This window comes from Chroicocephalus ridibundus, chromosome 1, assembly GCF_963924245.1.
Source record: "Chroicocephalus ridibundus chromosome 1, bChrRid1.1, whole genome shotgun sequence".
NCBI classification, from domain to species: Eukaryota; Metazoa; Chordata; class Aves; order Charadriiformes; family Laridae; genus Chroicocephalus; species Chroicocephalus ridibundus.
This window is the reverse complement of record NC_086284.1, coordinates 182,939,691-182,952,091: the sequence shown is the minus strand read 5'-3', so window position 1 is coordinate 182,952,091 and position 12,401 is coordinate 182,939,691. Positions and strand designations below refer to the sequence as shown.

At 40.4% G+C, this 12,401-nt stretch overlaps 1 protein-coding gene across 2 annotated transcripts in view; it reads left to right on the top strand.

Annotated features, from left to right (window-relative positions):
• Positions 1-12,401, top strand: part of HMGA2 (high mobility group AT-hook 2) — a 121,302-nt gene that overhangs the window by 10,152 nt on the left and 98,749 nt on the right. Inside the window, exons 3-4 of one of the 2 annotated variants that reach the window (XM_063324065.1) lie at positions 591-641; positions 2,750-2,830. In XM_063324065.1, the coding sequence (XP_063180135.1) occupies positions 591-641; positions 2,750-2,830 (132 nt within the window). Of the gene's footprint in view, positions 1-590; positions 642-2,749; positions 2,831-12,401 lie in introns of those variants that run through there. The other variant, XM_063324057.1, reaches the window with a different exon arrangement.

Here is a 12,401-nt window from a genome sequence, read left to right as displayed (position 1 = left end):
AGAAGTTACCTCCCAATATGAACACAGACACACATTCATGGTGATAGTCTGTCCAAATCCATTTCACACATGAACATCACGACACTGAAAGAAGGAGTTGTGGCTGCTATAAACTGCTTTGTTCAGGCTTGAAGCAGGCTGTATTTTTCATTTAGCTTCTTCAGGTGATTTCTGACAGCCTGTGAAAGACTTGATTGGATGTTTTGGGGGGTTCTCGGGTCCCCAATGTGCCCTCCATCCACAGCCTGCATGCCCCATGGGTGGTGGGGGCCAGGGCACCCCAGGGAATACTGTGGTCACTGAGCAGCTGAGTGTGGGCGTGCTCCTCTGTGCCCCTGGCCACAGTGTGGGTCAGGGCTGGGGGCACCCTTGGGCGCAGGCAAGGCATCCCCTGGCCACACTGGCTAGGAAACATCAGAAAACCCAACAAAATCACATTCCACCAGAAAACCCGTAGAGTGTGAGGGGGTGCTTGGTGCCACCCAAGAGATATAATTATGGATAACATTACAGGAAAGGAGTTCCTAGTTACTGAGCCTTTTAAATAATGCTGACGTATAAAATACGCTGTGTTTCTTTCCCCTTTACAGAAAGCAGAAGCCACTGGTGAAAAGCGACCCAGAGGCCGGCCCAGAAAATGGGTAGGTATTTCACTTCCAACTGTTTGATTTATTTGCTGTGTTACAAAGTCCATTCTTTTAGAGAACAATTATTTCTGCTTCATTTCTAAAAAAGAGCATCCATCTTCTCCCTCTGCTTGTTCTGGTGGATTGACTAAGGGGTTAAGATAGCAGAGAAGTTAACCACAGCTTCCTACCTTTAGACTCTGGTAGTTTGCTCAAGACACTTTACTGCTAAACGTTTGCTGTGAGTGAATATTTATGTGTCTCTTATCAGCATGAAAAGAGACACAACTCTTCCTTCAAAAGAGAGTAACAATGAGAAAACTTGTTCAGTAATTGAGTAAGAAGGTTAAAGGGGCACTATCAGGCATCAGCCGGTGATTAAGGGAGGTGATAACATTCAGATATAGTGTGCACAAGATAAAGTTTAAAAAACCAAACATCTTTGTCCTACATTGCCTGGAAACAGAACATATTTTCCTTAAATCCAGTGAGAAAGAACAAGAATGAACAGCAGGATACTTGCACTTAGAATTAAGTTTTTCCATTGTGGGCCGTTCATGCCTCGTACAATTGTAGCGACTGGTAATATGTTTCATTAAAAGCTTCCTCTTTCTCTGGCTGTGTTGTCTGTAGATGTGTCTATCAGATGCGTGTTTTGATTCTTTGGCCATGGAAAGACTTTGGTCTGGGATACTTGAAATTCCGTGTTTTCGCTGATGTTTACAGCTAATGAGACTCTGCCTTGTGCATGTCTCCTCTGCATGTCTTTCACTTATGCATATGCTTTCAAAAGGAAAGTCGCTTGGAAAACATGATCAGGTATTAGAAGATACGAAGGTGTGGCCATAAGCTCCATCACAAGTCAACATTTCTGATTTCCCTTCACTAGTTCCTTTTCCCTGTATCCGGTCAACATTTTTCTTTAAACTTCCTTTTTGAATCCATCCCTCCCCATCTCAGCATTGCTTCCGTGTTTTACTCTGCCTTCTCTTTCCTCTCCGCGGTCCCGTTATCTTTTCCCTCCTTTTGTTCAGTTCTTTTGCATAGATGCTAACGCACCTTTTGCTTGGGAAAGCTCAATCAGCACCAGAAGGTGCTTAAAACTGTGGCTGAGTTTCTCCAGAGGATCAGCAGCTAAACACAGGAGAGATGGCTTTACCAGTCACTTCAAGAACTAGTTCTATAGCGTTGTCCAGTGATAAAGTACCCCAGGATACTGCTGTGGAGAAAACAGACTGTTACACGCTAGATGTATTGCTTATACCTCTACTTTTTAAGTCAGGCAGGTTTCGGGTACACGAAGCAGCTCATTGGCATTAGAAAACAAGGTGATATATCCAAACCTACCTGTGCTGGTGACCTTCACAAAGGCAGCTTGCAGAAGGCAAATGCCAAGTGCAGTAAAACATGGATGGATTACTGTCTGCTTCTTCCCGTCCGCCTGGGAGCTTGCACATGTGGATGCTGAGGGTTGCTTGCTTGATGCTCACCTGGGGTGCAATCCCAGGGGAAGCAGCAGAAATAGCTGGTTTATGAGAGCAATTTATAGCAGGCAGGCCATCCCCACTGAGTTGGGAATGTGGTTGAAGAGCTCCGGGAAAAGGGAAAATGCAGCAGTCTGAAATTAAAAGATTTTCTCCTCTAAGCACCCATAGACAGAAATTAAGGTGAGTTTTCAGTGAAAAGGGCTAAATATAACACTTGCTGCATCTTTTGGGGTAGAATGCTTCCCTATTATTTCTGTATCTTTATGGGGAAGAAAGAATAAGCAGTATCAGCGGAGCATTAACTTTAGTATGGGCTGTTTGTCGGGTGAAGAATCTGATTTGCAGAAATGGGTATTACTGGTTCTCTAATAGGCATATGCATTACTTTATTGTGAGTCCGATACTTAGAACAGTTTCACTGTTTTTTTTGAAACTGTGGCATATTTTCAAACTTGGTATTACTTTGCTGTTGTGCCTGTTGAAAGCACAGTCTTTTTATTTGCTTATTCTGACAATATGATTTCTTCTTGTGATTTTCGGAGATAACACTCCTATCTGCAGCTTACACTGAGATAATTCTTAGACTGTGAGAACTAAATGGGCCTTTTTTTCCATCTCTTTCTTCTCTCTTTCCAGTTTAAATTAGGTTCATGGTTTTCTCCTCTGTGCAGGATGGAGAGGGATGTTATATTTTGCTCCAGAAAGAAATGTGGTTAAATTATTATAAGCTGTTATGGTGCCACTATAAGCAAAGGTAATGGTTGAAATCAAGGGAGGATTCTGCCTAAATGCAGACAGCTCAGTATCATCCTTTCTATTTTGACATCCAGCATGTACTCAGAAAACATCCCTTTTTATCGCCCAAACTTCAGTTAAGTTCTTAGTGAGTGAAGTCCTTAGTGATTATTTTCTTCTTTAATCCAATTTATTTATAGATCCAGCCTTAATGATGATGGTTCTGTACCAGTGAAAGTAAGGAGTGAGTGGGTAGGGTTTTTTCTTTTTTTGGAGAGGGCAGAATTCTGTACGGCAGGTATTTTCCTAAGTTTGTAACCCTTTTTTGTGAGTCTAGAGGTTCTGTGTCATATGTTGTTCATCAAATTGTAAAGTATTATTTCTGCTGTTTCCTTCAATATGCAGACACAGAGACATATGAGCTAACAGACCACTGTAGAATTCCGGTAGCTGGTCTTTCTGCCGGTTCAAATTAAGTATTTAATGTTTGTGACTCACAATGTATTTATTTATATATTATTTTTTAGAAGAGAAGTAAATCTTTTTGACTAGTATAAAACTGGGAAGAGGGAGGGAGACTCCAAGAGAAGAGGGCAAGGAGCCCAGTTTATCGCAAGTGCATGAGACATTCAATGATCTTTTTAATGCAGTAATGTGCACTTCACAAAGTTGTCAAGGAAGAGAAGACCCTTGTCAGTAGAACAGACAGTAAAGATTGCCAAACTCTTCTGAAAATAAAATATTCAGCTACATAGAAAAGCTTTCCAAATGTGCAGAGCTAGTTGGATAAAAATCCTGAAGATAAGAAGGATCACGCAGGTCGGAAACGAGCGTATTTGGAATCCGCAACACTGTGCCTGCTGCTGTAGAGCTCATCTTCAGTGTAGGTTGCTGTATGTGCGTGAGGCTTATTGAAGGCTGTGAGTCCTATTAACTGGGAAGGAGGCAAACTGCTCCGTGACCTTGTACTCCTTAATTTCAGAGGTTTTAATCAGTGAATTTCCAAGTGTAGGGTGGTGCATTCATGTATACATCTTGTCACTGATGCCCAGTTAACAATTGTGACTTGTTCAGAAAACCTCTCACTCTTTCTAGAATTTTGTTTTCTGCTAGGTAGTCTAGATAGCACATTTCAGGTTGTTGAAAGATAGAAGATAATCAGAAATGAACTTAATTTCCTTAAGCAGGAGCTTTATCGGATCCAGTCATGAGCAGCTAGACATTCTAGTAGTTTTGAAGCTCAGGTTTTCCCCTTTTTAATGAGGGCATAATTTCACTTTATACTGAAAGTCAGTTAAAGCAGTGCCAAACCACGTTTAGAAAAATAATTACAAAAATGCTTTTTTTTTTCTAGTAACTTTTTCCTCAGATTATTTCCCACTGCGGTTTTGACATAGCTGAGATATCAAACTGTATGGCATTTGTGAGATGTTTCTATGCCAGCAGTTCCAGAAGGCCTGTGTCAGGGCAAGGACTCCTGAACCTCATTCACTTGTAAGATGTTTAAAATGAGGTTCTGAATGTTTAAGGAATATATATCAAGAGAACCTTGTTGCTTCAGAAGACCCATTGATGTTTTGAGGCTATTTCTTGCCCATAATGAGTCTTCGCAAACCATTATCTAAGTATAAGTTTCTGCCTGGTATTGCCATGCTCTGTGATGTGAAGCTGTTTAACCAATTTTGCTTATTTCTCATGCAGTGCAGTCATTTTTGTCTCATATGAAGTCATAGTCTAGGAGGTGCCTAAAGTCATGCAGGCTTCTTCACTGGGCAGCAGAGAGAGAAGGATGCTTGGAGATCGTAGTTCATCCTGCCTAAAAAAGACTTTGTTATAGGTGTGGTGAATTCTCGTCTGGAGATGGCAATCTTTTGCCATTGTGAAGGACAACTAATAAATGATAAAATAAGACTCCTATCTGACTTGTAGATAGCAGAAAGTATGTGTGAGAGATCCTCCCCTTTGATGCCGTGGTGCTTACCAGTGCATTCCTAAGCTAGGCTAGAGATTCCATTGTTATGAGAACATATATTTGAATGAGTTGCTTGATGGTCCATTTGGAGCAAACGATGATTGAGGTGAATCTTAAATCGCATGTATTGGATGATGAATGAAGAAGGAAGTTGCTACGTATGTAATTATAGAAGATAGCGTGGAGAAAAATTCAGTTTCCCGTACTCGGAAGAATAATGTCATTTCTGTTACTTTATGTCTTTCCAACTTTTGAGTGCAATAGCTGTGGTGTTACTGCTTTGTGTGAGGCACATCATGAAAATTTGTACATGTTGCTCTTATTTTAATCTTTCAAACTACCTTACCTTCTTTGCGAAGGTCATTGATACTCTGTAACATGGTAATATAAAATACATTCTTTCATGAACATTTATATCTGTGTGGGCAAGAGTGTCGCCTGGGAGGGGTCATTGTTTCAGCTGTCTGAAGAGCTTGAGGGAGCTTTTACAATTACAAAACCCAAGGCTATTGACCCCTCTCCTTCAAAGTTCCTAAATTGAGAGGTGTATGAAGGACATGAGTTGAAATCCTTAAAAGTTTTATACCTATACATTTACTTTCCAGTTCAGATGATCTGTAGAAGAAATCATCTCTCAAAACCTCAAAATTTTGATAAAATTTTGTTGAACTTTTCTCCTATGACTAACAGATATTTAATGGTCTTTTTTTGGTTGCCAATTTTTGTCCTTTTTCTCCTATTCAACATTCCGGGAAAGGGAAAAACATCTTTCATGCTTGTACCAAATGCATAAAAACTCGCTAAAAATACATTTTATCTCACCTGTGTTCAGAGAGGTATGTGTCTTCATTTCTCTAGAAACTTGTCTAAGCAAATAGTGTCCTTCCTTGGAATCTCAGAATCCCATTCCTTTTTGCTATAAGTAGATGTGGCACTATTTATTTCAAGTGCAGGTCTTCCTGTAGACCACAACAGAAAATTTAGCCAAATTACTTATTTTCTAAAATAAATTTATATTACCAAAAGGATATTTCACTCATTCTCTAATTCACTTCCATTCTCTTAAGGGTTATCTAAAGATACCCAGTTTAGCTAAAAAATGATTTGACTTCATCTGTCATTTCAGAATTCTTAAAGGCAAATCTTTTATTCTGTTTGAGGTCCAAAGAGGAAATTTTAATGGGAAAAAAATGTTGAAAGTGAAAATACAGCATCTGTACTCAAAGGCAAAGGGAACTTCTGAGCCATTTCATTTTTATGAGCTCAGATAATGGCTGTGCAAGAAGTTTAAAAATCCGTTTTCCATTTGGCTGTGTATTTTGATTTTATAAGCCTCGTTGCCCATTTTACATACGAGGAAACTGAGCACTGATGTTGGTCGCGGCAGCACCAGGAGGCTTTTTTTGCACCTGCAGTGTTTCAGTTCTTAGATTTGTTGCTAGTTATCAGCAATTGTGCATCCCGCTACCTGACAGAGAAAATGTATCAGGTAGTGAAAAGTACAGGCACTCGTTCTTGCTCCTACAATTCCATTTTCACCGTTGAAAATGTTACGAATGCAGACAGAGAAGCTGGGCCTCACCTCCATTGAAAATGTACTCCCCAAGGTTAATTGCCTTGCCCAAGGAAATCTGTAGAAGAGCCAGGAATAGAAGTCGGATTTCCTGGCAGCCTGCCCTGCGCCTTCAGCTCAAGGCCATCCTCCTTCAGTTAAAGCTTGCCTGGGAACAGGTTGGATGAGGGATGAGGGAAACGTGCTTTTCAATTCTGTGTCTTAAACTGATACATGGTTTTCATGTTTTCCTGTAAACTCAGCCGTGGGTATGTCAGTATCTCTAGCGTATGTCTAGCTGGTGGGCAACGAGGGATAGGAGTCAGATATTTAAAAAGTCTATGTATTCTCTATAAACAAGGTAGAGTGGAGAGATTTGGGACCAGAAGTGGTTTGAACCAAATATAAGCCTGAAAGGTATTTGATGTGTATTGATGGTATTTTCTCATTTTTGTACCTTGTATAGAAGTCCAATAGCGATCCAGTAAACGACAAAAGTAGTCATGAAACCAAGGTGCCTAGTTTCTTGAATGTTTTGTATGTGGTTACGCTGCTTTTCAGGACTAGTGGATTTGAGCCACAGCCGTGGGACAGGGCCATTCCAGGTCACCTCACCCGGAGACAGTATTTCCATTCCCTGGCTTCTTCAGAGGTAGTGGTGCAGAGGGAATGAAAACCCATGTGTAAAAGTGTGATCCAGGACACAAGACTGGGAGTCAAGACTTCTAGGTTTTCTTACAATTCCTGACTAATTGCGCAGCTTATTTAATGTACCAAATTCTGCTTTATAGTGTGAGACCCAGTAATGCAGTAGCCTTACAAGAAAATACCATTTACTCTCTGCCAGTGAGTAAAAGATAGATAGAAATAGATAGAAAAGGCCCATCTTATAAACGGCAGTCAGTCCCTGTGTGGGTGAATTTGCTCCTCTCAATTAAGAGTCATGATAATAATTAAAGAAGAGTAATACTTTTGGCTTCATTCTACATTCTTTACAGACCCAAGCAGGAGATGTGGATGCCAAAGAAATGCAGGGTTGATCCTCTCCTGGAAGGGCTGGGGGGAGGCTAGTACTGTGATAATTAATATTTGGAAAGTGCTTTCAGGTGTTTGAATGAAAGTCATTACGTGCTTTAAGTGCAAGTATTGTTATTTCCTCTTCCTTAATCCTGTGACTAAGCCTCACTTTAAATTGCAGTACAGTATTACATTGTAGGTATGAGGCTAGATTTTCAGCAAGAAAGTAGGCTTTTTCCAGGAAATAGCTGCAAAATATCCTTACCAGGAGGTGGCTTTTAATTTTGTAGCACACAACTCAGGGCGAGAAAAAATATTTTTTGTATCAGCAGTAATGTACTTTATGTGTGATTTAGTTAGCATGTTGTATTCTTGCTCTGCTATTGAACTTACTTTCTTCTAGCTGCCAATTTAAGACACAAAGGGAGCATAGTTTACAATGGCGCACCTGGTTTTGTATCCCAAGACCTATCTGAGATATTCATCAGACTACAAAGGAAAAACAAAATAAAAACAGAGGGTCAAGAACTTGACTATGAAATTCGAAAACTGTGACTTCACAGGCCGTACTGTTTAAATAGTCAGATTGGGATACGCAGTTCAGTGGTTTAAAGACGCAGTAGTGACGAGCTGCCAAAGGAAGAGATCTTTCCAGGTCTGAAAGAATCCAGATATTTTCAGTCTTTGGGGGAACCCTGAAACGGGAAACACGGAGGCCTGGGAAGATGACAGACTAGACTGAATGAGAAAGTTGTATGTTGAAGAACATGTAATCATGGTGTTGAGGCTGATAGTGCTCATAGCGCGCTGCTTGTTTTGCAGTCTTTTGTTACTCCCTGTTGAGAATTATTCTGATTGCACAGAAAATGCTTGTCAGCCTTGCTGTTACTGGAGGCTGTTGATGGGGTATGATTTCCTTCTTTGCAGTACAGCGAGACAGGGAGGTGGCTTCCCTGTTGTTTTGATGTTGTAGTGATTTCTTCCTAGGAAGGAAATCTTTCTGCTGTGCGAGGGCAGCCGCTCGCCACCCTGAGCTGACAGACAGGAGAAGAAGGTGGGTTTGTTTTCTGAACACAGGCATCTCTGGGTTTCATCCCTTTTCTTTCATAGCCTGACCTTGTGGGAAATCTGTTCCACCCAAGCTACATGCTGCCTCACTACAATTTTAGGAGCCTGTCCTTGAAGGGGACAGATTATATGATCTACTTGACAAAACCCATTCTTATTTCACAGTTAGTGCTGTGAAATAGGTGCCTTAGAAGGGCTGCAGAGAGGGATCTGTTCATGTTGCTTATGTGCTTCCCGCCTCCGCCAGGTGATCCACTGAGCTTGGTTTGAATTAATGCATCTGCCCCTCCACTCCGTGTGTGTATGGGGAACCAGAAATGTGGCGCTTCCCCTCATGCTGCTCAGGATCAAATTGCTTACCCATCTCAGAAGGATGGGCACTTCGTGGAGGAGGACTGTAAGGCCACCTTCAGTATAATAGCCTAATAACTGAAGCACTGAGAGACGCGAGGTACTGCTCAGCCAGGGCTGAACCTGTGTGCCAAGGGGGTTGATGTGCCATGAGCTAGCCTGTCGGTCCTGAGAACGGTCGAACTGCAGGGTCAGACTTTGGCGCTACTTACGATGATTTAAATGATAGTACTGATAAATTACATTTGAAGTAAAGTATTACTTGTGTGTCTGTATCAGTGTCAATGAGAACGGAGTCTTGTCGACAGAGGTTGGTTTGCTTTGATTAAAAGTGATTTACCAGTAGTGGCAGTCTCTGTTTTGGAGCCTTTAAGATTATCAGTGAATTGGCAAAGATTTTGGATTTTTACATCCTGTCTGTTCAGAGTAACTGCTGGAAGCTTAAAAAACAGTCAGAGTGCTAGTTCCTGTATACAGCAGAAATCATGGCTTTACCCAATATATTATCCTAATCCATTTTGACTGTTATATCAATTATCCTAATAGACAGCAATTGGGGCCTTTTACAAGACGTAATACGAGCACATATGTGAGCTTCACTACTATGTTCTTATCAAAGTTCCATTGTGTTAACGTGTTCTTGGGGTTTCCTTAGTATTCACACAGAACCCATTCATGCTCTGGCTGCTCCTCCTGCATTGTTTCCTGTTAATGATGCTAAACGCCTTGAGAAATCTGCCTGGGGACTCTCCTTCCACAGACAACTGCCTGTCTGCATCTTGAAAAAAGCAGCTCACACAACACATTGACAAAGTACATACAGTACTTGGATCATAATATTAAAAATGTAGAGGAGACAAGTCTATCTCTGCCATGGCATGCACTCTTGTGTTCATTAACATTCGTAAACTATTTGGAAGAGGCAGAGATTTTAAGGTACTTCTTTTGCAAGCTTCCCATTCAAGTCAGGGATGACCATTCAAGCATGTAACAATTTTTTTATCAAGCTTTACATTTAAGTCTGATTGAGATAGATGGATGGACAAATGGTCTGTCAGTGACATGTGGTACCTGTGGTCAAATAGATTGAATATGCAGCCAGGAGATGCATGATAAAAGCTTGGGCTTGTTGAAGTCAGTGGCCAGACTCTGAAATCCGTTGCCTGGATTTCAACCCGTCTCCATCTGCCACTAATGTGATCTACAGCTGTGCCTGCGGGTTGGCTATAAACTCTATAAATTGTGCAAATAGCCATGTTTGCACAAAACTCAGGCCCTTTGGGGAAGAAGATCTAAACATGTTCAAGTTAGGCACCAGAAGAACAGAGATTTTACAGTGACTCTCACATAAAAAAGAATAGTATTTGAATCGATCTGTGAATATGATAAATTGGTTATTTACATCAATAAGTTTTGAGCAGTCACTACATGAGTAACGATTGGGCTAGACTTGTACAGAGATACATAAAAGATTTTTATTGATACTTTTTTTAATTATAAAGCAACTTGTATGCCGTATAAACAGCATTGCTTCTTGAAAGTAGAGTTTTTTTCTTGTTTAAGCATCTCAGTGGACTGTTTCACAACTGGAATATGCGCACCTCTGTACTTTAACCTTCAGCAAATTTTTTGAAGATATACATGGTTTTGAAAATGCCTGAATGATCTTGCTTTTTCCGTGTGTATAACTTCCATTAAGGATATGCTCAGCTGCGGTCATAGGTAGATACGTACAGAGCATATATTACTCTCTGAAACAAATTCTTTTTAAGGCAAATCTCTGTAAAGTAGTGGCTCCATTGAAATGAATTCAATAGCAAGACTCCAGCTGACTTGGTTGAAGTTAGGATTTTCTCTCCAAATACTTGTAAATGGTGATATATACATTGGAAACTCTTTCTTACTTATGCTAACAAAAAGCCACTGATTATGGTTTTGAGTAAGGGAAAGAATTTGCCCTTTAATCTGCAACATATCTTGAGAGAGAAGGTTTTGTGCATCATGCTTTTTGTTTAAACTAGATCAAAATTCCTTAGGTGAAGGCAATGTCCATTGCATGGAGAGCAACAAAGAGAAATTATGTTATAGTTGAAGTTCGCACATGCACACGAAAACATTTCAAACTTAAATACTTAATAATAATTATAATTTTGCTTCAAGCAGAAGCTACTTAATCTTTTTCATTGCTCATTTCAGGAAGCAGAAAGTCTGAGAGCCTCTGCAGGCAAACCAGATGGCATTGGTTTCCAAGAAAGAGATTATTAATCCTATACTTCCAGATCAGTAAAAAAGCTATTTAAGGGAGAAGTTAGAGCCATCATGATATTTTTGCATAATTATAAATCATTGTGGTTTGCTTTGCATGATTAAAATTTCAAATAGTTAATTAAGTAATGTCCCAGAGCAAACTTTGTACGTTGCAAAGCTCTCTATACCCTTCTTTATGCCCCTAAAAGCCATTATCTTGAGTGTGTAATAACTGGGAGGCAGAACTCTATTGATTTATTTAACTTCCTCATTTTTTGTTGACTTGTTAGTTTTCATAAAATTTTTTAGTGGCCTTATAATAAAAATCCAGGGGAGGGATTCTGCCTTTCCTTAGCACTTTTGCAATGGAGGCATTCCAGACACTTTGCACAAGTAAAAGGTAGGAGTGATCTGTAGCTGCATCCATTCTCAGTTTGTCTTCTCCACGTCGATGTTTGAATACTTAGCTTGCCCACTCTCCTCATTCAGGGCTGCATAAATGTCATGGGTAGAAGCTTTGAAAAAATTCTCGTTTTGAGTAATTCGAGCATGATAAGGCAGCTGAAAAATTGAAAAGGGCATTTACTTAATTAAAAAATGTCTGACTGGATTTATTTGGAAGCTACCCAACAAAATAAACATCTGGTCCAAGACTAAATATGAGAAATTTCAGGTAACCTTTGAGAAGGTCTTACAGCAAGGAGTAGAAGACAGGCAAAAAGCATGGACATAGAGCCCAAGTCTCTGTAAGACTTGGAGCAAAAGGGAATTGTCGCTCCTGGGTTCTTGGGTTGAATCTGACCTCACCAGCTGTCAGCACAGTTGTGTCCCCTGTGTGGATATTAGTTTCCACTGTAGGGTGATAGAGTGCCTGAGTTATCCATCTCTTATTTTACGTGGCTGTGTGGGGTCAGTCATAGCTCCTCTGCCTCTTGAAGTCTAGGAAATTAAAAGGAAAAATATTTTTTCCTCTTTCGGAAACAGAAGCGGTATGGAAAGCTCTTTTGTTTACAGCGGTTCTGCTCGGTAGCTCAAGGTTCAAGGTGGTTGTTTAAGTACCTGGGTTGGGTTTGGAAAGATACAGTTCAGGAGGCTGCCTCTCTCCTCCTTCCAGTTTTCCCTGTCACATACCTTTTTTGGATGCTATTGCTCAGACAGACACCTGGGGATCTTCTAGTGACTGGTGTTTATGGTTGTCTTGTTCTATCAGGGAGGGAATAGCCAGACCGCAGAGCCAAAAGGCATGTCATCTTGAGGACAAGGATAGAATCATGGGAAGTCTGAAGGCAGTTCAAAACCACTTCATTCCCTTCATATCCTGTCTTAAGCTGTACGTTTGATTTTGC